Here is a 26305-nt window from a genome sequence, read left to right as displayed (position 1 = left end):
GACCATCCATGCTCCCAAAAACTGCCAAACAAACAAAGAAAAAAGGTGTTGCAGTTTTGTTTATTTGATTAAACGCGATGAAATGCGTTAGCTTTACAGGAACATCGTGAGCGAAAACAAATTAGGAAAAGAAATGGTACGACGTCTCGGATGACGTAAAGAACGACGTCTATAAATAACTCGAGGACGGACGATGTACTAGAGGAAGACGTCGAGGACGACGTCAACACCGTCGTTGAGAGCGACGTCGAGAACGACATCGAGGGCGACTTCAAGAACGACGTCTAGGACGACCTCTAAGATGTCCTTAAGGGGGACGTCTTGAAAGACCTCAAGGATGACGTCAAAGATGACGTCTAGGGCCTCTAGGGCAACCTATTCGCGATTCCAATTCACTATAGGTGGCGCTACCCGTTTTCCAAAATGGCGGTTATAGTGAGGTTCGAAGATGTGTGCCGGGTATACCAGTTGCTGAGCCTGTCTGGTGTGCTCGCTTCATTAAGCGACACAGATCGCAAGTTAATTTGGCGATTCCTTAAAGGAGTTGGTTCTGAAGGCTCTTAATGTGCCCGTCTGACCCAGGTATTGACCTTCAGCGCTGTTGGGCCTATGAGGCTACCGACTTAAAACTATATAATTAAGAACCATGACATCCAAACAAGTGATGAATATGGCGGAGAAGGTTTACCAGAATGAATGATGGCAGTGGGCTTGACGGAAATGTAACGAGGTTTCGGGAAGCCACCATATTGAAGGAGGCCACCACATTTGTAGCATGCCATGCCTGAAGATTAAAAAGAACTCCAAAGAGTTACAACAAAAACTACAAGAAGAAAAAAAAAAAGTCCAACCTGGGTCATACGTTTATCGAAAACTGCTAACCACAGCTTGTTTAGGTTGACGCGCTTCGCTCATTAGCAAGGGCCGTCTTAATGAGCTCGGCGATCGGCGTCACTCGAGGAAGCTGGAAGAAAACAAAGACTGAAGAAATGGTATAGACGCACAGTGGCTTTCGAATACAAGCTCACTTCGGCTTGAGGTTAGAGCAAACGAATATATTTGAACTGACGGCGGGACATATAACGATTGAAAATCAACTAATATTACCACAGAGAGAAGCACAGTGGCATTCGAATACAAGCTCACTTCGGTTTGAGGTTCAAGCAAACGAATATATTTAAACTGACGGCGGCACATATAACGATTAAAAATCAACTAACATTACCACAGAGAGACTGATCTTTGTTCCTTGAATAACTTCTAAGTAGACGTGAGAATGAAGAAATTGAGGTACTTGGGGAATTTCTACGGTGGTATAAGAGCGCCCGGTCATGTTGAATAATTGAGCCCATATCTGCTTCTTATTGTTTCAAAGATCAATTCTTTTGCTTATTTATTTATTTCTTTTTCTATACAGCCAGCATTCACTTTGAACGCCAAAAGAGGGAGTCGTACAACTGTAGCCGTGCACTATACCAAGGTGACCGTGAATAAATAACAGGACAGTGGATTAGCTACGCGACAAAGTGCTCCTATAGAGCATCACTAAAAGTAGCAAGTGACACCGAACTAACAACACCCTTGGGAAGCTTGTTCAATTCATTCCCAGTATTGGGAAAGAAGGTTTTCAACAAACTGGTTCCACAGAACGGTTCCAGTGAGTGTTATACTCAGTTTCACGATAGCTTGGCGAACTGCGGAGGCTGCGACCCTCCGACCCAATAAGTGCGTCGGAGCAAGGCACGTGACAACACCACAAGGTCGAGGTCACAGAGACCTGGTTACCGCCACAACAAAAGCGCCGTCCGCGACAAAAATGACTTCTAGGCTTCCTTTCCTATGAGTATTGTTACGGCCAGATTCCTCTGACCGCAACACTACACGACACGGAGGAAAGACGAATACATGTTACTTTCTAACGATACTTAATATGGACCAACGCATTTCCGAGAACAACATGGCTTTTGAACGATGTTTGAACAATCGCGGCCGTGTAATCGACCTCTTCCGCTCCAAATATCGCCCTGGCATTAGAACCCGCCACAGATTCGAGGGTAAATTGAGCGTATGGTTGTCTCATGTATGGGCGTAGCAATCGGGGGAGCAAACGGGGCGCTTGACCCCCCCCCCCCCCCCCCCACACACACACACCAGTTCTCAGAGTATGGACAAGGCATGTGTTTTGCCTCCCCTCCCCTGATTCTCAGGATGGAGGGGGGGGGGGGGGGGCAAGGCTTGTGTTTTGCCCTCCCCTTTCTTTAAACAGCCGCCACTGGACAGGGCAAACACTGGCCGGCGGTGCTCAAGAGATTTGGCCGAGAAGCATTCGAAATTCGCTCTGTCACCTCGCGCCGCCTAAGCAAAGGATCCGGAAGGAGGTGGCTTGAGTTACCATCGGAGGATGAAATTCCCAACAAGTTATGGATTGCCCTAGTGGCTCCGCTTCGTCTGGACAACGTGTGCAAAGAACCATTGAAGAAACCAACTTCTCTCGACTTAGCTGCTGGCGGACCCAATGAGTGCGTTTATCCCTCCGACAAGGTCAGCGCGCACTTTCCCGGATCTCGACGGCATCGGTGAATCACGCATCCTTGACGCATGTACTTGTCTGCTACTGCGGAAACCTAAAAAAATAGGGATATTGAGACTGTCTGGCGGCGCCACATGGTGAGCAGATTGTGAATTATGCTCGTAAGCGTTTGCACTGCGAAATTGTATCTTGACAAAAGGCGAAGCTGTTTTCTTCTTTGTTTTTTTTTGTTGGAAAGGAACTCTTTCCCGAAACCACCGGCAGCCCTCACTTGACACCACCAAATGCATGGGACTCTATGTGAAAAATTCGAAAAGCGCCGTTTCCCCTGTTTCTGAGCTGTTGGCAATAAAACATTTTTTTGGCTGCTTTTCATGAAGCCTATCAAATAGCTTGTGCAAAACCGTTAAAACTGAAGCTTTCACAGTTCTTATAAATAAATGTTTTGTGGTGGAGAGTGACTCCGGTGGGCGAAAATGTAGTGCAGTTCAAAGAGACAAGAGTTGCACAGAGTCACTTCGGAATCGGTGGCGGTTTTGATGAGTTGGGTTTAGCAGACGACGAACTTGAAGGCTTTGTTATGTGGACTTGCTCCCCCCCGGAAAGCCGCTGCCAACATGTAACCATTTCTAGGCTTCCTCGAGGACGGTCTTATTAACGGCAAGTTCCTTTCTTTACTCCGCGACGAGAGCAAGCGGCCACCTCAGCCGTGGGTGCTGTGGGGCGAGTAATTTTTTATAATGTGCGTTTGAACGCTTGACAAATATCGATTCGATCACAAAGCACCCGATACAATGATTGCAGCACGTCATAAGATACTCACCTTCAAGCACCGGGCAGAAGATTAAATATTGCTACTTTTGTGTGCTTCTCCCATAGGCTTGCATGTATTGCCTGGACTCAAGTAATGGCCGCCGGTGATGCCACCGACGGCCTCCCGATCCGCAGTCGAGCCTACTACAATAGAGACCAGTGATGGCAGCACTCCTGGATTTTCAGTGTGCTGATGGCAGCACACTGGGTTTTCAAAACGTTCCAATTTTTGCAGAAATTCTACTGCAATATCCTCTCAAAAAGGCGCAACGAGCTCCTTTGAATTGTGCTGTCTTATTATGTTGACATTGCCACTGTAGACATGTAACTAGTCAATGTCTGTACTAAAATATCAAAAATCAAAAATTCTGCAAGTTGGAGAACTTTTATTAACATTATTACATCATTGCTACGTACAGTGTAAAAGTTTGTCTTCACTTCATAGAAACCAAGGGCACCGCCCCCCGGCCCTAGGGGAGGGGGGGGGGGGGGTCTAGTACGCCTTTCCCACCAAAAAAACAAAAACAAGTTGGTACGCCAATGGTCTTATGAACTGTTCCAGAAGAGCTCGCTAGTTTAGCGGACGCCAGTGCTGAGGCAGTGGACGTTATGAATCCGGAGCTAGTTGGTTCCGCAGCAGACGACTCTTGGCGGGCAGACGACAACCGGTTCCTCAGGGCCTCGCATTCGGCGCAGTGACATGAACGCTCCCGTGATGTGGTGTCACGCGCCTCGTTCCGACGGGACCCGTAGCCTCCGCAGTTCGCCCAGTTATCGCGAAACGGAGTATAGATGGTGTTTGTTTCGCGTAGGCCTAGTTTCATTAGTTGCCGTGTAATGGCTCAAACAGAAACGCTAATTGCCTTGGAGCACATTTAAAAGATATTCAAGGCGGTCTAGTTTTCGTCGCGCTGCTAAATCACAAAACCCAGGCAAAACATGTAAGTTGGAAATTGTAGACATCAAACTGTACCGATTATACACAAAACGCAGCGCTTTCTTTTGGCTGCCTAAAGCATATCGATTAAAGATTTAGTGAAAAAAAAGGGGGGGGGGGGGGGGGGGGAGTAATATGGGTCTGATACTAGTTTTATAGGCGGTCAACTTAGTTCCAGAAGCGCAGTGACAAAGATCGCGTTTCAAAAATCACAGTTTCTGCATAGCTTTTTTGGCTACGTAGTTTACATGGACTTTCCAGTTTAGACCTGTACACGTGACTCATCTGACGAAATCGATCATGCTTGGACCTACTTCCAGAGGTTGTTTGATTCGACTACTGATTGGCTGCACACAAATGGGTTTAAAGCTAAATATATATAAAAAAACGGCATTTTAAATCTCTTGTGAAATAACGAGGTATTTGCAGATCGTTGTATCCGATTTAAATGTAAGCGTTTTACAAATATATTTTTTTTTTATACAGGAGAGTTTTTTTAATTGAAGAATTTTTTTATAAACTTTCTTCAAATAATTAACACGAAAATGACGCAATGCGCCTCGACGACATGGTTACTGTGCATTTGATAAAACAGATAGTATAATTCACAATTTACATTAAATAAATTACCCGAATGTAACTCGGGTCACCTTGATGACGATAGCCAAAGTTTAGTTAAAAACGAAGAAGTGGTGTTCAACTTTCACTTTAAACAAACAAGATCATGAACTTTTATTTCAGAACAAAAAAAGTAATTTCTTCCTTACCTGTTATTTGCCCGCTCCGGACCCTGAAGGCAGAAAGAGGGCACAACGATCGCTTTAAGAGCAAGAAAACACACCGGATACGTGCCGCCATATTTAATCTTTGCAGCTTGCCAAAGACTTTTCTAGATGGTGTCAAAAGTCAGGAAGGAAAATTAGTTTTTTTTTTTTTTTCATATTGCTTCCACTCACATCACATCAACCTCTGTTGTGGTAGCCTTGATGTTGGGCGTGTACATTTTACAACGCACGTTGAGCACTACAAAATTTTTTTTTTTTATTTTTCAGCCAGGACAGTAAGGAATGACCACCAACGTAATGAAATGACGACACCTGCCATCCATTTATTGCTACGATGGAAACAAGTATGCTCATTTTTTACCCTTGAATCCCGAGGGCAAGCACTAAACATAATTATCACTTGCGCAGCCGTGTAGCGTTTTCAACACCTGCAATATGTACACACACATACACACACTCACACACACACGCACAAGCAAACGCACACGCACGGACACTCACACACAGACACACAGACACACAGACACGCGCGCGCGCGCGCGCACGCACGCAGGTTTACACACACACGCACACACACACACACGTTTCAAGTCAACCGTAGTCTTACTTTCATACTAGTAGGCCAGCGTAAACACATTCGCAGAAACGTCGGCACACACAAATGCAGATCATGTTTCGAAGCCCGCTTATTCCAGATCCTGAGCGTAAACTATGATATGGAAACGGTTTCCACCGGTCGTGCTCTTCATCCGCGGACATCATGCATGTGGGCACACGTTTCACGAGACCGGTTGATCCAACATCTTAGTGGCGTCGCCTTGAGCTCCGAATAAACCACTTTCAGACGACAGCTATGTTCCCGTTAGTGATCAACTTTCCTGCACCGATCGAGGCCAGGGCCTTCAAGGGCTGTCCGGGACAGCAGTCGCCCGAGGACGCTTCGAGAGCACACGTTGACGTGGTGAAGGCGTTGCCTCCCTTGCGCATCGTGGACTCGCGCTCGGTCCCAAAGTTTCTGCGTCTTCTGAACGCTCGAATGATGTCCCGCAGTCCGCGACGGATGTGGGCGTTGAAGAGGCCGTAGAAGACCGGATTGACGGCGCTATTGAGCAGGGCCAGCGTCTCGGCGAACACGATGACCGCCCTGGGGACCTTGATGCAGTAGTGACTGTGAATGCGGATATTGTGGACGGCGAAGTACGGGATCCAGCAGACCACGAAGCTGGCGATGATGCAGACCTGTTAGGGGGAGATATGATGCGAACGGGTTGGCAACCATACTATAGTGATTCCATGTAATGAAATCTCAAGGCGTGAGTGCTCGCGGAAGTGCTTAGTATTTAAAACTGCACAGGGAAATCGGGATATCAGAAGAATCTTTTCAAGGACACAGAAACCCACTGCGGAAGTCTAGCATTTTATGCACTTTAAATTTGTCATGTAGTAACTCATGTGGAGGCCGTTACTCAAAAAGATGAGTAACATTGTCAAATTTCGTTTTTTCATCCCTCTTGGAGGCACGGCCATTGATAGCAGCCTCATGGCTAACTCACCACAAAGATGCGAGAATCAGCGATTTCATGAGTAACTAGTCTGGTACGCATCAACTGTGGTTCATATTTTCGGAGCGTTACTCATACCAGCGGGGAGGGAATTTCGCGAAGCCGTCACATTCGATTATTCCAGCGACCTATAGGGGGCGCCACCACCAAACAAACATGGCGGCTGGGAACAGGTCGTGTCGCCTCGGCCGAGCCGCCTGAACGGGCGGCACATTCAATTTAACAGATTTTTTTCGCTTAATGCCCTAATTTATAGGTATTTGAACTGCGGCGGTTAGGTGTAGCCGGTGAACATAAACTTGCAGAGCATAGTTTTGTTTTTCCCGAGCTTTTTGTTCTTTACGTGTCAAACTTTTCTTTCGGAGATTTCGTTCAAAACGGAAAATATGTGTTCCGGAGAGACGGCCGGTAAAAGACTCTAATCAGTTTTAATTAGCTAAGGAAAGCGGCGATGACTACAGAATTGTTGCACCGAGAGTAATTTTCAGCCAACTCGCGTGCCTCTACTATGCAACTTATATCTGTCCGCGAAATCGAGCTTTTGTGCGTATCCGCGTTTAAGAAACAGCTACAGTCGTCTGCTCGGTCAACAACACAGGCTGCAGGAAAATTACGAAAATTAAGCAAGCGCTTCTTGAGCCAAGGAGCATGTTAACCCGCCGGCGCCCCACTAAGCAGCTGATACTCCTATTTCAATTCAGGTTTTAGTAGCAATAGATAAGCCATTTGACAAATATGCGGGTTATGTATTATATTTCGTGCTATGGTCCCACTAAAGCGATATTAGTATATTCTTCGAATTAAAATACGAGCTTAGTTGACTAGCTTTTAGGTGAACTGCTGAATAAAAGTATATTTGACAGACAGAGAGATACTACTTAAATTCAGCCAAATAATTCTAGCCGGCAGCACGGAGACGAATGTGGACAATCTGAAGGGAGTCTTCATCGGAGATTCACGCAGAACCTCTCTGCATTGAACTTGACTTCGACTCCTGAACGGGGAAATTCAGTACTTTTGGTGGCCGGACAACCTGAGCAATGTAGACGTATATTGCTGCTGGCTTCGACGGGGGTATACTATAAATATTGGAGGCGCGATAGATCATAATGACTTGACAGCTTCTAACTTTGCGAGACGCGTCCCCTACCTTTTGAAAGAAGACGATAGACCTATTGCTATATTACCCAAGCATCAAGGAGAATGCAGAAATTGGTGTTCCACGCGCCGCACGTGCTGGCGTCAGCGGTAGCAATTTTTCTAAAGCAAATACCTACAACAAATAACATCTTGCACGCGCGTTCGTCAACGCTTTGTTTTGGTTATTTACCTCGAATCTTTTATATGGGGAAGGAGTGCGCGTGTGGCGTGTGGAACATCAATCCCTGCCTTCTCCTTGATGCTTGGGTAATATAGCAAATAGTTTATTTCCCTCATTAATCGTACGCAGCGTGGAGGCAGCGAAATCAGCCCTACTTCTTCTGTGTGGTGCATAGGCGTTTTCGGCGGAAATCGGCCAAGATGAATAGCCAATGCACCGACCGGTGTGGGTGACTCAACCTTGAAGTTAATCGAACACAACCAAACTCAAGAAAAACAGCTATTGAACTTTCCCATTCACTTGACCGCAACCACGGTGTAAGATAATACTCTTCAGGTGAGGACAGCGAGCTCTTCGTGCAGCGCAGATAAAATTAGTTTTTTACTCTCTCTCTTTCTCTCTCTCACTATGGTTTCAAGCGGCGCCGGCAGATGGCTCGTCGACCCGTGGACACGGCAAAGATGGCTCGTGCCGCCTCATGCTCCTCACGCGCAGAGCTCCAACGAGGCTGCCGCTCGTGCAGAAAGACCTCGGTGTACCGGGGTGTCATGGCAACGAGATAAGTTTTTTCGCTCTCACACAGTTCCGCCGTTTGGCCGCCGGCGGCACTGTCAGCCGCGGGCACGCTGGCCGCGGAAGAATGCAGCCTTTCGGATGCCCGTCGAACGAACGCTATCTGATTCCTTGCACAGCGCGTTCAGCCCCGCCGTGTCCTGACCTAAAGAGTGTATTTCACACGGTGACCACAACATTGGTGTTCCCTCAAGTGAAACACCATGTCCGTCGTCCTCATTCTGGAACTGTTCTACATTCTTTAAAAGAAACCTCTTATCAGTTACCAAAGTAGTCGACACTTTGAATATGATTCGAGACAGAAAAGAAATCAAAACTTTTTTCCGTGATTCCTCCCCATCCAAGAAATCGAAAGCACGCGACCGTGTGTTGTGGAGTAAACGGGCATTCGAACACGTGATGGAAGGAAACAATCTACTGAGGCTTCACTACACTAATGAACACTCAGGCAAACTTGAGAAATATTCGGACCTTCGTCAAATTACATTGTTCGCCACCGCGCCAACAACACGTGTCCGCGAAAGCCGCCAGAGACGCAGAGAGGCGCAAAGCAACCTGTTCCGGCTGGTTCCCGGTTTCCCCCTTTGGTGGCGTCCGTTTTGCTGGAGTCGCGAATATGGTTAAAGACTACGTGGGACAAAAGATCGACGGCGATTCAAACTGGACTCTCCGGAAGTAAGTCATTTCTTTTTTTTTCTTAGAAGTTTTACTGGGGGCTGAAAACTTTACAAAAAATGAGTGCAAAAGCAGAGTTGTTTCTCTAAGCACACTTAACGCTCTTAATTCGCCACATTCCTAAAGTATTAAAAATTTTTCAGAAGAGCGATATGGACCACTTTTCGTGCGGTGCATTCCTCACACGTGAGGATGCATTTGGATGCACCGACTGCCTGGCTGCTTTGTACGTGATCGGCAGGCATCCTACAGTGCAGCCCGGCACCCTACGGTGAGTGAGCTTGAGAAAATGGGCGCGCTCGATCGCTTTTCACTTTTAAGCGGCCGTTTATGCTAAAAGCCCTTCGGCCCCTCTTTCTCCTCTAGTGAATTTAGAGCGCCGTTACGGTTTTTAAGCCTCTTGCGACGTCTTAGGACCGGATATGCTGCAGCGGAGCTGGTCTATGATATCGCAAGAGGCTTAAAAACCGGTCTGGTTTCTCTCAGTCTTACTCGGTCGCAAGAGTGCGAACGGGCCTTTAACTGCAGCAGCACCAGCAACTTGCGAGTCCGCGCTTGAGAATAGAGAAGCTGGTAAGTCTGTATTTTGAAGAGTTACGTTTAGCGCTCTTCGTTTTTAAATGACTGTGCTGTGCCGTCCAGTCACCCGGCGTTCGATAAATCGTCAAAATGCAGAACATAAACAAATTGTATCACTGAGTACAAAGTGAAGTACTCACACCTAGAAGAGGTCAAGAGTTTTACGTCTCAGTAGTAAGCATGGGAACTAGACACAATAAATGACACTTTTAGACTGGCTCGAGAAAAGCTTACAGCAGTAGTTTAAGAACTGAAACCAATGGGAACAGTTCAAGCATATGACCGCGCGCGAACCGGCAGGGGAACCCCAGTTTCCGCCAAGACCCCTTTTAATTGGCCAATACCCAGAGAACTAAAACTCTGTCGGGCGTACGGATAGCGCACTCCATTTCAGAGGTGCCAAAATATATTTTCGCAAAACATAAGATATGTTCATAAAATCGTGGCCGAGCGAAGGAAAAAAAAAATAAAGAAACAGCCGTGTACAACATGGCACGAGTTAGATGAAAAACATGCAATGAAACGTAATGCGAAGCTTTTAAGCAAGCATTTCTTAGTAAACAGACAGCGACAACTTTGCTAATTGTTTTGCCCTCTTCAAGACAAACGAAAATGTTGTATCAGGTACTTTTCACCTTGAAGGTTGCAAGAGGGAAATTGAGTATTGATTGAAAAATGTCCCACCGATTTCTTCCGTTCACTCAAATTGTGCATACCTGGTAAAGGAGCCGTAGTGCATTCCCTTGCTGATGATGCCCATCATCAAGGATTGCTAGCGGTTCCGACTCCCCAAACTGGTATGCTCGATTGTTTTTGTCCACATGCATAAACACCGCGGACATAGCTTTAAAATGTGTCTCGTGTGTGTGTAAGCTTGATGAAAGGGCGTTTCTATCACATAGAACACTGATTTAGATAATCTAAACTATACACGTGTTCTTGTAGTGCATGCTTTTTTGTGTGCCCTAAACCAAGATATATTTACACTGCGTCAGAGACATTTCTCTCCATTAAGCTCAATGTTCTCAAGCAACCCTGATGTTTTCTAGCTTCTCCCCTTTGCATCCGCTCCCCTGTAGATGACACTGGAATTGAGCCCAGCACTGAAAGAAATTTTCCATTATCTTTACAGCGGGTATGGATGTTGAGCAAGCAGCAAGCAGGCAGAGCACGCCAAGCCGAGACGTTAGGAAAAACCAGCATGAAAAGTTCAACTTATATGAAGCATACCGTATTTACTCGAGTAATAGCCGCACTATTTATGAACAATGCCCTTGCTGCTATTTTCCCGTCAAAGCACATATACAGCCAATCATCGCGTTGCGCATAAATAACATAGCGAACAACTAGATTGAGAACACGAGTCTCCATACAAATGCAAACTTATCAGATGGTATCTTCGCGCGAAGATGTTATCTCTGTCCTGTAAACCGCTGGAATCATGCTGTCAATCGCGGTGATTGGCAATCCGTGTGCTCCGTGGAAAAGCAAACCCTCAGGTTTTCTTCATAAACAGTGTTGCTATTATTCGAGTAAATACGGTATTTTGGGCCTATTAGTGAATAGTTTAGCCTGTGCCTGTGCTCATCATTCGTTCCCTCTCTGAGAAAGCGCAAAACACACGCGTTGGTAGAGTGCCCGATAGAGCGCCGAAAACTATGCCCCGGGGGGGGGGGGGGGGGGGGGGGGCAGGGCTCCAAGGTCACGGACCATTTGATATCACTCATAAAACTGTTATCCGTGAGATTTTTTACCAACGAAACCGGTTGCCTATGAGACTGGTCACCCATGGTGTCATGAGGCACAAAAAGAGCATGTTTTTTACTCCTCCCATGAGTAACGCGCTCATGAGTAAGCGCGGTTACGTATGAACCAAGCGGCACAAAAGGTACACCTTTATGCCGCATGACATGAGTAACCGCGCTAAGAGTGTGGGTATGAATGGCGCAAATGGTGCACACAGCTTCTGGAGCACTACACGTTCCAGACGTTCGTCCGGGGTTTGGAAAGCGAAGGAATCAATTGAAGTTATTGTATATCATATGTGTACGTGAGTTCCTTTGTGTGTGTGCGTGTGTTGACGAGAATCTCTTGTTTTACTCAGACGGAGTATTTATTGGCACTCAACCTTACGGCTTGGATTACTGGCATGAATAAACATTTTCTGACAAATTAATAGCTTTTATGGCAACTGACCAATTTTAAGACAAAAATAGTAAATACTGGCGGTCGATTGACTGTGCTAAAAATGTAGCGCTGCGCACATCCAGTTCTTTTTGTTGACAGCGTCTGAGAGCTCTATGGTAAGCAGCCGTTCGAGTAGTTACTTCTAATGTGTTGTCTGCAAATGCATCAAAACCATAACGTGAGAGCGCACATTTGCCATGCAGACTGATTTACTTTGCGTTGGCACCCGCACATAAATTCTTTGAAGTGTCAACGCTCACGCACATGTCTTCCAGAGCTTGCGATAAACCAAGAAGACAACACCAACTATATAACGTTAGTTTCCCAGGCAGTAATACCCAAGCCAAAATATTAAATACCTGATTTATTTTGCGCAGCCTGTTTTTTGGCAGCACGCCTAGGCCGAATTTTCAGCTAACTTTAGCGGGAAACTGTTCCCGCTAAATTTAGCGGGGAAATTTTTCTGCTAAATTTAGCGGGTAACTTTTTGCGCTAAACTTGTCGGGAAAATTTTTCCACTGAATTTAGCGGGTAAATTTTTGCGCTAAATTTAGCGGGGAAATTTACCCATAATGTAACATGCGGTAACGTCACGAGTGACTCTCGTGACGTCACACGTGAGGTCACGTGTGACGTCATTATGGGAAACGTCCAATAATGCAACGCGCGGTTACGCTGACGGCGACGCCGCTCAAGCCGGAAACGGGCACCCAAGAGCTGCGCTCTAAAAAAGAAAACCATGGAAACGAGTAACTTTGCAAATGCCCAGGTCTCGGTTTGCAAAGTTTCACGTTTCATAATATTTCAAATACAAAAACAAAAGAAAGAAGTATATAAAAGGCTTTTTTAGGGAGTCGTTTGCATGCTTACGAGAATATGATACATTGAGTAAGTTGAATGAATATTGATCACGTTAGTTCCAGGTTCAAGAATGGTTTTGAAAATTTGAAAGTCTCGAGAGACTTCGGAGGCGTCGGGTTTCTGTGCAACGCATGCTCGCCGTGCCATCAGGCCTAACGCAAACGCGACAGACACGGTTCGTATGTATGCCATTCATAATGCGGAATGTAGGGAATATATGACAAGACAAAAGACTTAGAAACCAGAAGCTTCACCACAATTGTCCGAGAAATACAGCGTATTATGTTTCGCTACTAGCTGAAATTACGAAGTTATAGATAATCCTACTTCAGTCGGCTTCTATGGCTTTGCGACCAATTGCTCATTCTTCAGATCCCGCAATGCTACGATGGCATATGCTGCCAATCGATAGCGTAGTGACGCGAAGATAGACCATACTGGGTAAGTCGAGTAATATTTTCTCGTTACCGGTCTACCCGTGATACCGGACACTGAGGAGAATTACGAAAGGGGATAAACCGTGCAACGCCAACCTATGCAACAGCCCTCACCCGCTCCTCCTTTCATAGCTAAAGCATATGGAAAAGGGAACGTGAGACTGCACTACGTTTAATCTGAAGTACGAGCGCAGCCGACGGTACACAAATGGAGGGGACCAATCAAATAGCGTCAAAAGCGTAACGGAATAACATTCGCGATCTTTTTACGGGTTCTATCACTGATCTGTACTGTAGGGGGCTGGATGGCGCTTAGCTGCTCTCCGAGCCTGGCGCAAGTGAAGCCACCGGAAGTTCGATGCTTGTCCCAGAAGTCGGGCGTGCGCTGAGCTTCCTGCATTCAGTCGGTATTTTGGTCAATGCGTTTTTGTGTCTCTGACTGGGTGTAAATATTCCCGTTGTGGATTAAATCCCGGGAATGACGCATTTGAACTTGGGACATATTCCCACTTGATCCACTAGAATCTCAAAATGTTTACATTGAATGGCTTCCCAGTATACTTCTCGGGTCTGCATGCGCTCTTACTGCGCAACAAGCAGGCTCTCTTGAGGGAACAAGCGAAAATCCAGCGCCCTCGACGCTTTTCAAACCAGCACTCGGAAAGGTTACAAAGTCTGCCAAGCGCTCACTTCCGGGACAAGCCGCTTACTACCGGTGGCTTCATACCTGTTTGCTCAATGTACCATCGAGCCCCCTCTAGTGGAGATCAGTGGGTTCTATGCGGAGGGCAAGTTCATCTGCTTCTTGCGCAGGGGGTAGCGGTGACGTCAGAACGCCGAGCCCTGATTGGCTGACCGCGACCCCCTATCTGAGCGTCGTCTGCTCCTTTGCAACGTCGTCTGCTCGCAACGTCGTCTTCGTCTGTTGTACCTTTCCTGCGACTTTCGGAAGCGCAGAAGCCAGATTCACGAAACGATCTTACGCCAAAAATGTGCTTAGGACAAAACTGAAGAACAAATTCGTATTCACAAAACGAAATTTTCGAAAGTTTCGCGCAGGTTACGACGAAATCCTACAACAGCTCCGTAGCTGTCTTACGCACTTCTTAGGATCAAATCAGCATGGCCGACAGCGTCGCGGTCGCGACGACCCACGGACGTTTATTTTTCTACGTGCGCTTCTCACGCGTCCCGACTTCAAGCAGCAAGAAAAAAGTAAAAAAGTACTTGAAACAGACCACGACGAACAAGAACGCTGGATCCACGAACACCCGGGAAAAGCTCCAGTGGCCACGATTCCACCGAAACCGACGTCGAGCTCAGCAGTTAGGCCTAGCAGGCACTCCGCGACTCGGCGACCGTCTGCCCACGACCGGCTGGCGTGCTGAATGGAATATGCCCGCGCGACCCTTGTGAACCCTTCCCGTATAATACCTTGATCGCTGACCTCAATTTCAGATTAAGAGGTCAATTTCTTCCTCTTGTTATCTCATTGTTTCCCGAGGCAACGGTGACTCTCGGCGGTGAAAAAGCGGTGAATCTCCGACAGACGCAGGAAAGGTAAAGCAGCCATCGTTTTGACTAGCAGACGTAAAGCAGACAACGTTAACTGCGCCAATCCGCCGACGCCGTTAAAGAGTGAGGGGTCTCGCCGCACACGAAAGGAGAGAAAAAGTATTTGGGAGGGAACTTGCGGGGCACTAACACGCACACCTCTCGGTTCTTAGCAAACAAACCTCGGCGCCTCGGGACACCTTGCCTGTGAGTCCTTTGACTTCCCTGCTTGATGCGCGTCTGCTAGTTGTTAGACAAAAACAACGTACCGCTCGTGTTATTTCGTCTGCAATCTGTCATAGGCGAAGTCGAGCTCGCTCGTAAAGACCTGCACTTCCCAAAGTCGCAGGAAAGGTAAGACAGACGCAGACGATATTGCGAGCAGACGACGTTGCAAAGGAGCAGACGACGCTGAGATAGGGGGTCGCGATCAGCCAATCAGGGCTCGGCCTTCTGACGTCACCGCTACTTCCCTTCTCATGCGCAGAAGACGAAAATGAGCCCACTTGCGAGGCGTATTGATCGCTAAACCAATCAGGTGCGGCGACTGCGGCGTGACTTGCGCTTTAGTATGTTTGTTGGTGCTTGTATTTGCTCGAGCGTTCAAGTGCGCTTAGGACTTACCATGAAACGAAGTATGGCCGTCTACTCCTGGTTTGCTTTATCGCTACATAACGCCAATTACAAAGAAGAAAGAAAGACTGAAGCAGTCGCCCTCTAGAAAAACGCCTCGTTTTATTTTCGTTCTACGTTTCATAACTCTCCTCCGGTACACCCCACGTGCGAAGTCGTTCATGGGGATAACGCGAACCTCGAACAAAATTAGGACGAATCCCATGGCTTACGCTCTTTTCCAGTCCAATGCGGGCAGGGTCGAAGAGACGCAATTTCGAAGGATCGCATATTTTATGCTTAGTATACAACTTTCTTGGCCTCGAAGGAGTCGATGCACCAACGCGCGACTCTGACGTCGGACAGCTGCGAAGCAGTAGCTCTCCGTTATGGGGAATGCGCAGACGACACTTCACGCGGATCTCGTTTCTGCTCTCGCGCAGTGCCAAAACCTTTGATGTGGGTAAACCCAAACTTGTTTGTAAACGCCGTTATTGATCGGTAACGCGGGTGCGCTTTAATTCATTGAAGAGACTCCAGCCTCAGAACATTTCAAATAGATTTTTAGTGCCCTGGCGCTAGAGGTGGCCAAACTACTCATTTATTGTAATTAAATCACATTACTAATTATTTTTCTAAAAACGACTGAAATGTAATTAAAATATACATTAAAATTACCACTACAGGAAAGTAATAAATTGCAATTCGAAATTTCCACGAAAAAAGTAATGAAATTACTTTTAAATTACTGTTTCATCTTTTTTAAAGGTCGAGCTAAACAACAAAAAAAAAAAAAGACCGCACTCTGCTCTGCATTTAAAATGTAACAACCGTTAACCCCACACCAGGTCAGTGGGCAAAACCAGAGACAGATAAAGATAACCAACATGCCCTCCCAAACCGAATTGACTGATCTTGAATCTGTCTGTGTTGTGGGTTCACGTTTTTTCCGAAACGCCTCCTGCGCACGCTGTCGATTCCCGGATGCGTCTGGGTTCGGATTGCCTTGCTATCGATTATTCCTGTGGGTTGTGTCTTCTTTGTGTGAATTTGGGGGCAAGATAATCTTCAAGGGGGACAAAAGCCGTGTTATGGGAAGCCTATTCTTGGTCACAGCAACACAAACCCAGCAGGATTTAGGTGGCACGACCTTCTAGTCCGACCTAGAGTCCCTTCAAGGAACGCACACATAAAGGCACCCAGCTCGACCGTCATACGAGCCAGCGGTCACAAACGAAAACCGCATTTGTCCTTCCTTTTTTGTTATTTTTTCAAGAAACTTTACATTTTTTGTGCAAATGCAACAACGGCGCTTTTTTCCTCGTTTATTTCCGGGCAAATTAAAAAAAACATGCCTTAAATATCTAAAAAGTAATTACGATTTTAATTAAAATTACCGCCACTAGAATAATTCATTACATTACTAAACTACCTGCACCAAAAGTAATGAGATGCATTACAAATTACTCTCAAAAGTAATTTAATTACTATAATTGAATTACACTAATTTCATTACCGCCACCTTTGCATAGCACATTATGTTGCTTAACAAACTAGCAGTGTCGGCGTCAACGCTGCGGTAATATTGCGGGAGAGATGAACCGCAGAGTAACGTAAAACATAAAGCACGAGCATACTTGCCCAGTTGCATCAGGTGGGTGGGTTACTGCTCCGATGAGAAATTATCCAATGGTGGGTGCACGCCTCAAATGCGCCGTCCACTTTCAAACATCACTCTCTACAACAACACAATAGTATACAAAACCAAAACGAATAGCATGCCCAGCCTTTCGACATCTCATTATTCATAAGTGGGCTAAAATATGAAACAGTATAATAGATCACTGTGAGCGTTTGCGTTGTTCCGCATGTGGTTGCGCTCCGGCTCGCGTTCTGGTCAGCGGTAATCACCTGAGCAGAGCTTTCCTTAATCAAATTATACATTTGCTACTTTTGTAGCCAAACAATACCAATTAGAAGGTGAGACCAGTGATTTACATCAGTGTTAGTAGACCTCTGAACTACTCCAAGTGGCAAAAGTGCTAGAGCTGGACACAATTATGGGACAAAGCGCTAGACGCCTGTATCTTGGAAACGCAGCGCTTCACCATTGCCCTCTATGCGGCTCGCCGTCAGCGCGTCGGCGACGCAACCGCGGCGAAGCGGACACAAGCTAGCCGTAGTTAAGGCTTTGTTGTACTCGGACGTTGATCGCAGCGAATGCAGCGTAGCGCAGAACATGCGCCTCTTATTGACCGGCGAGCAGCAACTCGATATCTGCGACCAGTCAGTATCTATGTGCGCTGCGCTACGCCACGTTTCCTACGCTCAACGTCGGAGTAGAACAGAGCTGTAACAGAGCCTTTACAGAGGTCCACTCGTGATGACGTCACAGAAGGAAAGGCACAAGCCTCATCTTCTTCATGGTATTGATTGACCGAACTTCAATAAGACTGGTCTATAGACTCTACGCTCCTTTCAGCCTTACGACGTACCTCAACGGAAGTTAAGAACCATGTTAGCCAATCCGCTGCTCCATACGCGCCACATGACTTCATGCTCTGCACGGTGCTTTTACTAACCGGAAGGTCGAGTGGCACGCTCCGATCTTTGGATCGACTCCGGTGCCTCAAAGCGTTCATGCGGTACATCGCAAAATGAAATACCTTTCTATTTCTTATCAACCAGGCAAAAAATGCTGCGTCACTTGCCTGAGGACGCATGAGCGTTGTCTGATATTAAATTATTAATCAAAAGAAAGCGACTCCGCTTGTTTAGAACGGGTTCCTCAGCTCGGGATGCGAAGATGGCAGCGCGTAGAGGATTCACTATGAAAAGGGGAAAAATAGCAGACGAAAGGAGGTCGGTTTCATGATTCAGCAGGGGAGACACCTTGATTTCTTTTGTTGCAGCTTAGAATCGGTGCTACACATAAAAGGGCTTTCTGCAAGGTAAAAACCTTTTACTAGACATTGCGTAAGAGTGACATGGTGTAACATGATAAAAATAATTACTAAAAATGATGTTGTTTTTTTTAGTTTTTTTCCCCGCCAGTTTGATTTGCGTATTTGGCCAAAGCTAGACTTCTTTATTTTTGGAGAACTAATATTCGCGAGGCAGACGATATTGAAAATCCCTAATTGTCTTCGAAGGGCGACAAGCTACTGTAAAACAACTAAGTATCGCTGTCCGGAAGGTCATCAAAGTGAGAGATAGGGTTCGCGTTGGCTTTTTCCTACGCGCTTCGTACGTAGTGCTCACCTTCACGGTTGGAGAAATAATACAATGAATGACTTAATTGGGTTGATAAGCGTTTGTGGCCAAGTAAACATTATTTTAAGGTGTAAACTACTTGTGACCGCTAGACATACATTGCCGGACGGCACCCTTATCAACAAGAACTTTCAACAGCTCACTCGAGACATTATTGAGGCTGAGAACATTGTGAATCTGGATGGAATTGTGTTAGCAGCCTTTCTATAACGTAATCTGAAAAAGAGTTGATGTACATAGCAAAAAAGGGAAAATAACGAAGTGTTGTAGTTGTGCAAACGGCGTTGAGGGAGATCAAATGCAACGAGTTGATAGTGAGCACTTAAATGATTGGTTAATTTTTTCCGGTGCGCAGGTTTCAGTGTGAATTATTCTTGTGCGCTCTAAATTTAAGTATAAAGCTATGCTGGCTACGAGAACCAAGCAGCGAAAGCAGACGACAGAGACGAAGCGACCTTCTCTCGGGGGTTCTCGGCATTGCCGCTACGCGGCGCCGATTTCGCTGGAGTCTCCTGTGGCATTGGGTTAACACTCAGCTCTCATTTCTCACCGACAGTTTGAGCGTCTTGGCTCGCGCACGAGACAGCAGGGGTTGCGCCTGGGTGCAGCGCCGTAGTGTGGACTCGACGTCGCCGCTGTCCTTGGCCGGCGTGGCGTCAACGGCGTCGGAGGCTGCCCACACGGCCCTGAGCAGGCTGAGGTAGAAGGCGGAGATGAGCAGGCCCGGCACGACCAGGATATACAGCGTGAGCCAGCTGAAGTAGAGCTGCCGCTGCCAATGGTACGTATAACCCACGCTCAGGCATTCCATGTGGGGAAGACCGGATGCCGTCACGCCCGTCTGGACCTGCATGGAAACGATGCCGGACGCTCATGCCGTGCTCTTAAGTCGGCTTTGCTTTGTTTTTGTGCATGCTTTGTGAAATAAGAAGAACACACCATCAGGAGGTGCTCACGGAAGCTCTAACATTTCTGGAATAGGGCGAAATATCCAATTCCACCCAACGTGCACTTCCAAATATCCACACAATAATGGCTTGAAAGTTCACAATGTATTAGTTATGAACCTGCCAACTCGATGCCGTTTTTTTTTTTGCGCATGTCACTGTGCAACATATTCACCACTACCAGAAGAAAATACAATTATCGTCCATTGGACTTTTTGGTATCTTCGTAAATGTACACAGGTGAAACACGTGTACGGCCTGCGGTGTGCCTCGGCATTGCTGCAACGTTGAGCATAAACAACAATATATGCCTGTATTTCTACTTCTTCTCCACACCTCAGCACGTGGAAGCATAATTGAAACATGTACAACAAATGACGGCCTAAAACAAAGGACTACTCGGTAAGGCTATCTTGATAGTAGTCATCGATTCTCAGGTTGCTCAATAGTGAATAAAACGCAAATGAGGTTTCTTACTGAGCAAGGGCGCCTAGTTGCATATTATGAATTCGGAGCATGATACTGTTTCTCCCAATACGCGATCGCTTGTTTGCATTTCTATCCTTTTCTGGTCGATGAGGATTGAGTACAACTGACTGTCGTTCAGATGCAGTCTCAACCCACCTGAAGGAAGATGAAGAGCTGTGGAGTGGCAAAGACGAATGCCATGGCCCAGGAGGCGGCGACCATGCTGCGAGCGCGCCTGAGGCCCGACCTGGACTCGAGGGGCTTGCAGATGGCCATGTACCGGTCGTAGCTCATCGAGGTCAGGATGAACGTGGTCGAGGCCAGGGTCACGATCTGCAGGTACACGATGACCTTGCAGGCCACACCGCCCAGTACCCAGCTGCCGAAGACCTGCGCGTCCAGGTATATGGGTAAGACTTGAAGGTAGATTAGACATCATTTCTTCTGTCTCTGTCTTTTTTCTTTTGCGATTTCATTTTTACTTGGTGTCTTTGAATGGAAAATTATTTCAAGCTGGACCATTTCCACACAAGTAAGAACAACTCTCGAACGCTGAGAGTCAATGCTGACGTGGAACCTTTGCCTCCCAGTTAGAAAATGCTTTTACGCTGCTTATTGACTTCATTGGCCTTCCGTTTACTTGGAAAAACTTACTCAGAGAAACTACAAGTTACTACAGAAACTACAGATCCACGTTGATTGCCAACCGGCAATCAACCTGGATTTGTGTCAACGTGATCTGTACCACCTCCGTGCTAGCTGGAACATTAAAGCTTTTTTAATAGGTGGGAACAGCGCAGGAAAAACCGACGAAGGACGAGTAGAAGAAGTGCACAGACACAGCGCTGACTAACAACTGAATGTTTATTTTCAAGCGAACCAGAAAGTAAACACTGGGTGTGGAAAGGAAAAAACACAGAAGCCAAAAAAAGGAGGAGGAAACCCGATAAAACAAGACACTACCACGCCATATCACTTTCACACACGTCTGCCACAGTTCCTGATAAAAAACACTTCGTCAGCCCCCAATTTAACCGACGGAGCACTGACGCATTCTTCCTCCCCCCTTGATAAAATATAAAAGGCCTCATCAATCTCCCGGGCAGTCTTGTTTTTGTTGCGCGCCAAGATCGTCAACTCATTGAACAGGGGGACGCAGACGCACCTACTACAATGTACCGCAAGGTGGCCAGAGGGTGAGGAACGGAGAGCAAGGGAATGCTCCCTCGCCCTCACGTTCACACACCTCCCTGTCTGTCCAATGTAAACCCGACCACATGTGAAGGGGATCTGGTATACAACCCCTACTGCGCATGAGACAAACGGATCGCGGTGGTTAACATCACAGTGGTTTTTCCTGGTCAACCCTCGGTTAACGGCGGAGCATAGTCGAGATAACTTCCGGGGCGCCGAAAACACCACAGGCACCTTATACTTGTTGGCCACGCGCTTGACTTGATGTGAGAGGGCGTGAATGTAGGGCACCACCACTGGTCTGGTTGTCGGTTTTTGCCTCGCCTTAGGACTGGTTCTACCTCCGAACACCTTAATACGGGACTCAGCCACTCCCACAATCATCGCCACCGGGTATCCCGCAGAGGTCAGCCTAGACACCTGTGAAAGCAGGCTGTCCTCACACCTATGGTGGCATGACTTGAGCAAAGGGGCGCGCATACCCGACGTAGTGATCGCACGCTTCACAAGCTTTGAGTGCGCGGAGCCGTATGGCAAAAGCCTCTTCTTAGAGCGTGGCTCATAGGCCCAACAGGTGTGTGACGGCTGAAGAGTGAGCCTCAGGTCCAAAAACTGCAACCCCTCTCCCGTAGGTGTCTCGTACTTAAACGATAACCCGGGGGAGCATTCCTTAAAGGAAGCCAAGACTTCCACACCCACACTATCCCGGTTGGGGCCCAGGCTATCTTTAAACACAACAAGGTAGTCGTCAACATACCGAAAAACTCTCAAAACCCGACAATCCAACGACTCCGCTATGGCTCTATCACACCTCGCCAGATATAAATCACTAAGGATAGGCGCCACACTCGACCCGATACAAATCCCACTCTTTTGCAGGAAAATTTCGCCTTCAAACGTGACATAGGTGGAACTCAAGTAAAAAGTCAACAACTCCAAAAAAGATTCCACCGCCAAACCCGTCGAGTTCATAAAAGCCACCGACCCACTGGACTGAATGCCCTCTTCCACCGCTTTCATCAATTCACCATGGGGTATTGAGTAGAACATATCCTCGACATCCAGAGACACTAAATCACACCCTCCCGGATTGTCTTCTCGGAGGTAATCCACAAGGGCCTCAGAATTGCAAATACGAAAAGGGTCATCCACCGTGAGCACACACAGGTGGCGCTGAAGAAAAGAAGATACATGAAGCTGCCAGGAGTCTCTCTGGGTAACGATAGCTCTAAAAGGCCTGAGCTCCTTATGGGTCTTCACGGAGAAGAACACCTCGAGATTGAGGCCCTTGGCCCCCGACACAGACTTCCCGAAGCCCTCCAACCCAAGCTGACCGCAAAGCCTCACTGCCCTGGCCTTTACCCTCTTCAGCACCACTCCCGACACACTTCTGAAATTCTTAAGCACCGCCTGTCTCGCTCTTTCCTGAAACATACCTTCAGGCACCACAACAAACCCCCCCTCTTTATCCGACAACAACAGCTTCAACTTAGACTCATTAAAAAAATTTACCAACGTTCCCATCTTGAGCCTGGGCAAAGGCCTTCGGCCTACCCCTTTGGTCAACCCTTCCACGCATTCATGAACGCAACGGTCCCTGTTTTCCTCTGACGACTTCGCAGATACCTGCCGAACCAGGGCCAGCATTTCCGAAGGCCCGACCGACGGTTCCGTGGCGAATTTGGGACCCTTTTCCAAAATGTCCGTCACTTCTGCCGGAGCCGACGCACCTCCCATGAAGACCACGTTGCCCTTGACTCCCGGCTGACCTTGACACTTCTTAGGGAACGAGGCGCGCAGCCGCTCCCACAGAAAATCTGTCACCTGCACAACCTCTCGCTTGCACGCTCGGAACTTCCTTTCTGCTGCGCCCGCATCCACAGAAGTCCGATAGCACCAGACTTTTAAACCTTCCTGTAGTAGTCTGACTTGTCTCCGCGACTCCGAACGAAGGATCTTGCACACCCGTTTCGCATGTCCGGCGGACGGATTCACCATACCGAAAAGGGCGACGACTTCCGGGGGGGACGTACCTTTTCTGGCTGCGTACCCGTAGTGACGGGCTTTGCAGACTGCTGATGCGATGGCGTTAATGTAGAAAACGTCTTGATGGGTTACGATAGGAGCACACAAAAAAGGGCCCGATGTACAAGAAATGAGGTTCAACACGGCAGAGAGTTGGGCGAGTTGGTTGAGCATCTTAATAGGTGGGAACAAAGGGGTAGGCCGAAGGCCTACCCCTTTGCCCACCTATTAAGAGGTAGGCCGAAGGCCTTTGCCCAGGCTCAAGATGGGAACGGTGGTAAATTATTTTAATGAGTCTAAGTTGACGCTGTTGTTGTCGGATAAAGAGGGGGGGTTTGTTGTGGTGCCTGAAGGTATGTTTCAGGAAAGAGCGAGACAGGCGGTGCTTAAGAATTTCAGAAGTGTGTCGGGAGTGGTGCTCAAGAGGGTAAAGGCCAGGGCAGTGAGGCTTTGCGGTCAGCTTGGGTTGGAGGGCCTCGGGAAGTCTGTGTCGGGGGCCAAGGGCCTCAATCTCGGGGTGTTCTTCTCCGTGAAGACCCATAAGGAGCTCAGGCCTTTTAGAGCTATCGTTACCCAGAGAGACTCCTGGCAGCTTCATGTATCTTCTTTTCTTCAGCGCCACCTGTGTGTGCTCACGTTGGATGACCCTTTTCGTATTTGCAATTCTGAGGCCCTTGTGGATTACCTCCGAGAAGACAATCCGGGAGGGTGTGATTTAGTGTCTCTGGATGTCGAGGATATGTTCTACTCAATACCCCATGGTGAATAGATGAAAGGGGTGGAAGAGGGCATTCAGTCCAGTGAGTCGGTGGCTTTTATGAACTCGACGGGTTTGGCGGTGGAATCTTTTTTGGAGTTGTTGACTTTTTACTTGAGTTCCACCTATGTCACGTTTGAAGGCGAAATTTTCCTGCAAAAGAGTGGGATTTGTATCGGGTCGAGTGTGGCGCCTATCCTTAGTGATTTATATCTGGCGAGGTGTGATAGAGCCATAGCGGAGTCGTTGGATTGTCGGGTTTTGAGAGTTTTTCGGTATGTTGACGACTACCTTGTTGTGTTTAAAGATAGCCTGGGCCCCAACCGGGATAGTGTGTGCGTGGAAGTCTTGGCTTCCTTTAAGGAATGCTCCCCCGGGTTATCGTTTAAGTACGAGACACCTACGGGAGAGGGGTTGCAGTTTTTGGACCTGAGGCTCACTCTTCAGCCGTCACACACCTGTTGGGCCTATGAGCCACGCTCTAAGAAGAGGCTTTTGCCATACGGCTCCCCGCACTCAAAGCTTGTGAAGCGTGCGATCACTACGTCGGGTATGCGCGCCCCTTTGCTCAAGTCATGCCACCATAGGTGTGAGGACAGCCTGCTTTCACAGGTGTCTAGGCTGACCTCTGCGGGATACCCGGTGGCGATGATTGTGGGAGTGGCTGAGTCCCTTATTAAGGTGTTCGGAGGTAGAACCAGTCCTAAGGCGAGGCAAAAACCGACAACCAGACCAGTGGTGGTGCCCTACATTCACGCCCTCTCACATCAAGTCAAGCGCGTGGCCAACAAGTATAAGGTGCCTGTGGTGTTTTCGGCGCCCCGGAAGTTATCTCGACTATGCTCCGCCGTTAACCGAGGGTTGACCAGGAAAAACCACTGTGATGTTAACCACCGCGATCCGTTTGTCTCATGCGCAGTAGGGGTTGTATACCAGATCCCCTTCACATGTGGTCGGGTTTACATTGGACAGACAGGGAGGTGTGTGAACGTGAGGGCGAGGGAGCATTCCCTTGCTCTCCGTTCCTCACCCTCTGGCCACCTTGCGGTACATTGTAGTAGGAGCGGCTGCGTCCCCCTGTTCAATGAGTTGACGATCTTGGCGCGCAACAAAAACAAGACTGCCCGGGAGATTGATGAGGCCTTTTATATTTTATCAAGGGGGGAGGAAGAATGCGTCAGTGCTCCGTCGGTTAACTTGGGGGCTGACGAAGTGTTTTTTATCAGGAACTGTGGCAGACGTGTGTGAAAGTGATATGGCGTGGTAGTGTCTTGTTTTATCGGGTTTCCTCCTCCTTTTTTGGCTTCTGTGTTTTTTCCTGTCCACACCCAGTGTTTACTTTCTGGTTCGCTTGAAAATAAACATTCAGTTGTTAGTCATCGCTGTGTCTGTGCACTTCTTCTACTCGTCCTTCGTCGGTTTTTCCTGCGCTGTTCCCACCTATTAAGATGCTTAACCAACTCGCCCAACTCTCTGCCGTGTTGAACCTCATTAAAGCTTTACCTCAAAATAACATCATTAAAAAAAAAAATAGGACAGTTGGTTCATTGAGCGTTCAGAACATTGGAGACATTCAGGCTACGAGTGGTGGGTTTGCTCAACCTTTGCAGCCGCTCCTGCACTCTAAAAAAAAATGGAGGCAAAAGGGAGCAACGGCGCGTCTTCCTCCCTTCTTCTGACGCGCCCCCAAGCGGACACGAGAAGAAGGGAGGAACGAGACGTTTTTCTTCTTCTCCAGGCAGACGGGAGAAAGCTTTCGTCCTCCCGACACATTTTTTTTCGGTTTCGTTTTTCGAGCACGTCGCGCACGTTGTTTAATAAATGTCGTTGAATTGATTGAGCTTCAGTGGCCGCGAAGGCCGCCAGTAATTCCGTCTTCTAGTCCAAACGTGCAGAACATTTCGGTGACATTGACGTTTTTACCACTAATTTTATCAAACGAGCGAACGAAGCCGCTATAGAACGAAGTTCCGGAGCAGTGCCAGCAGCGCTACATACACTGGGTAAGATGGCTGTCTCCGGTTTGGGGTAGAGCACTATATAGCTCTTTCGGAGCGGAGTAGCGCAATCTAGAACGCCGTCTCTCGGCGACTGGCGGCGAACGCCCGGAGGTTCCAACTGCGGTCAGAAATGCATGGACAACGTGAGAAAATCGTTGTTTCTTCAGTATTGTGGGGATGTACAGAATAGCAATCGTTTTTGACATAATAATGAA

The 26305-nt window shown here is 47.5% G+C and overlaps 1 protein-coding gene across 1 annotated transcript in view; it reads right to left on the bottom strand.

Annotated features, from left to right (window-relative positions):
* Window positions 1-5860: 5860 nt before the first annotated feature.
* Window positions 5861-26305, bottom strand: part of LOC120842838 (oxytocin receptor-like) — a 94516-nt gene continuing 74071 nt past the window's right edge. Inside the window, exons 2-4 of the mRNA XM_040214024.3 lie at window positions 20271-20504; window positions 19250-19546; window positions 5861-6304 (exon numbers count right to left, since the gene is read on the bottom strand). Of these exons, the coding sequence (XP_040069958.2) occupies window positions 5906-6304; window positions 19250-19546; window positions 20271-20504 (930 nt within the window). The 3' untranslated portion in view covers window positions 5861-5905. The remainder of the gene's footprint in view (window positions 6305-19249; window positions 19547-20270; window positions 20505-26305) is intronic.

This window comes from Ixodes scapularis, unplaced genomic scaffold (assembly GCF_016920785.2).
Source record: "Ixodes scapularis isolate PalLabHiFi unplaced genomic scaffold, ASM1692078v2 PGA_scaffold7__128_contigs__length_106722199, whole genome shotgun sequence".
NCBI lineage: Eukaryota > Metazoa > Arthropoda > Arachnida > Ixodida > Ixodidae > Ixodes > Ixodes scapularis.
Note: the sequence above shows the minus strand (reverse complement) of the source record. Positions and strands in the feature narration are given on the sequence as shown.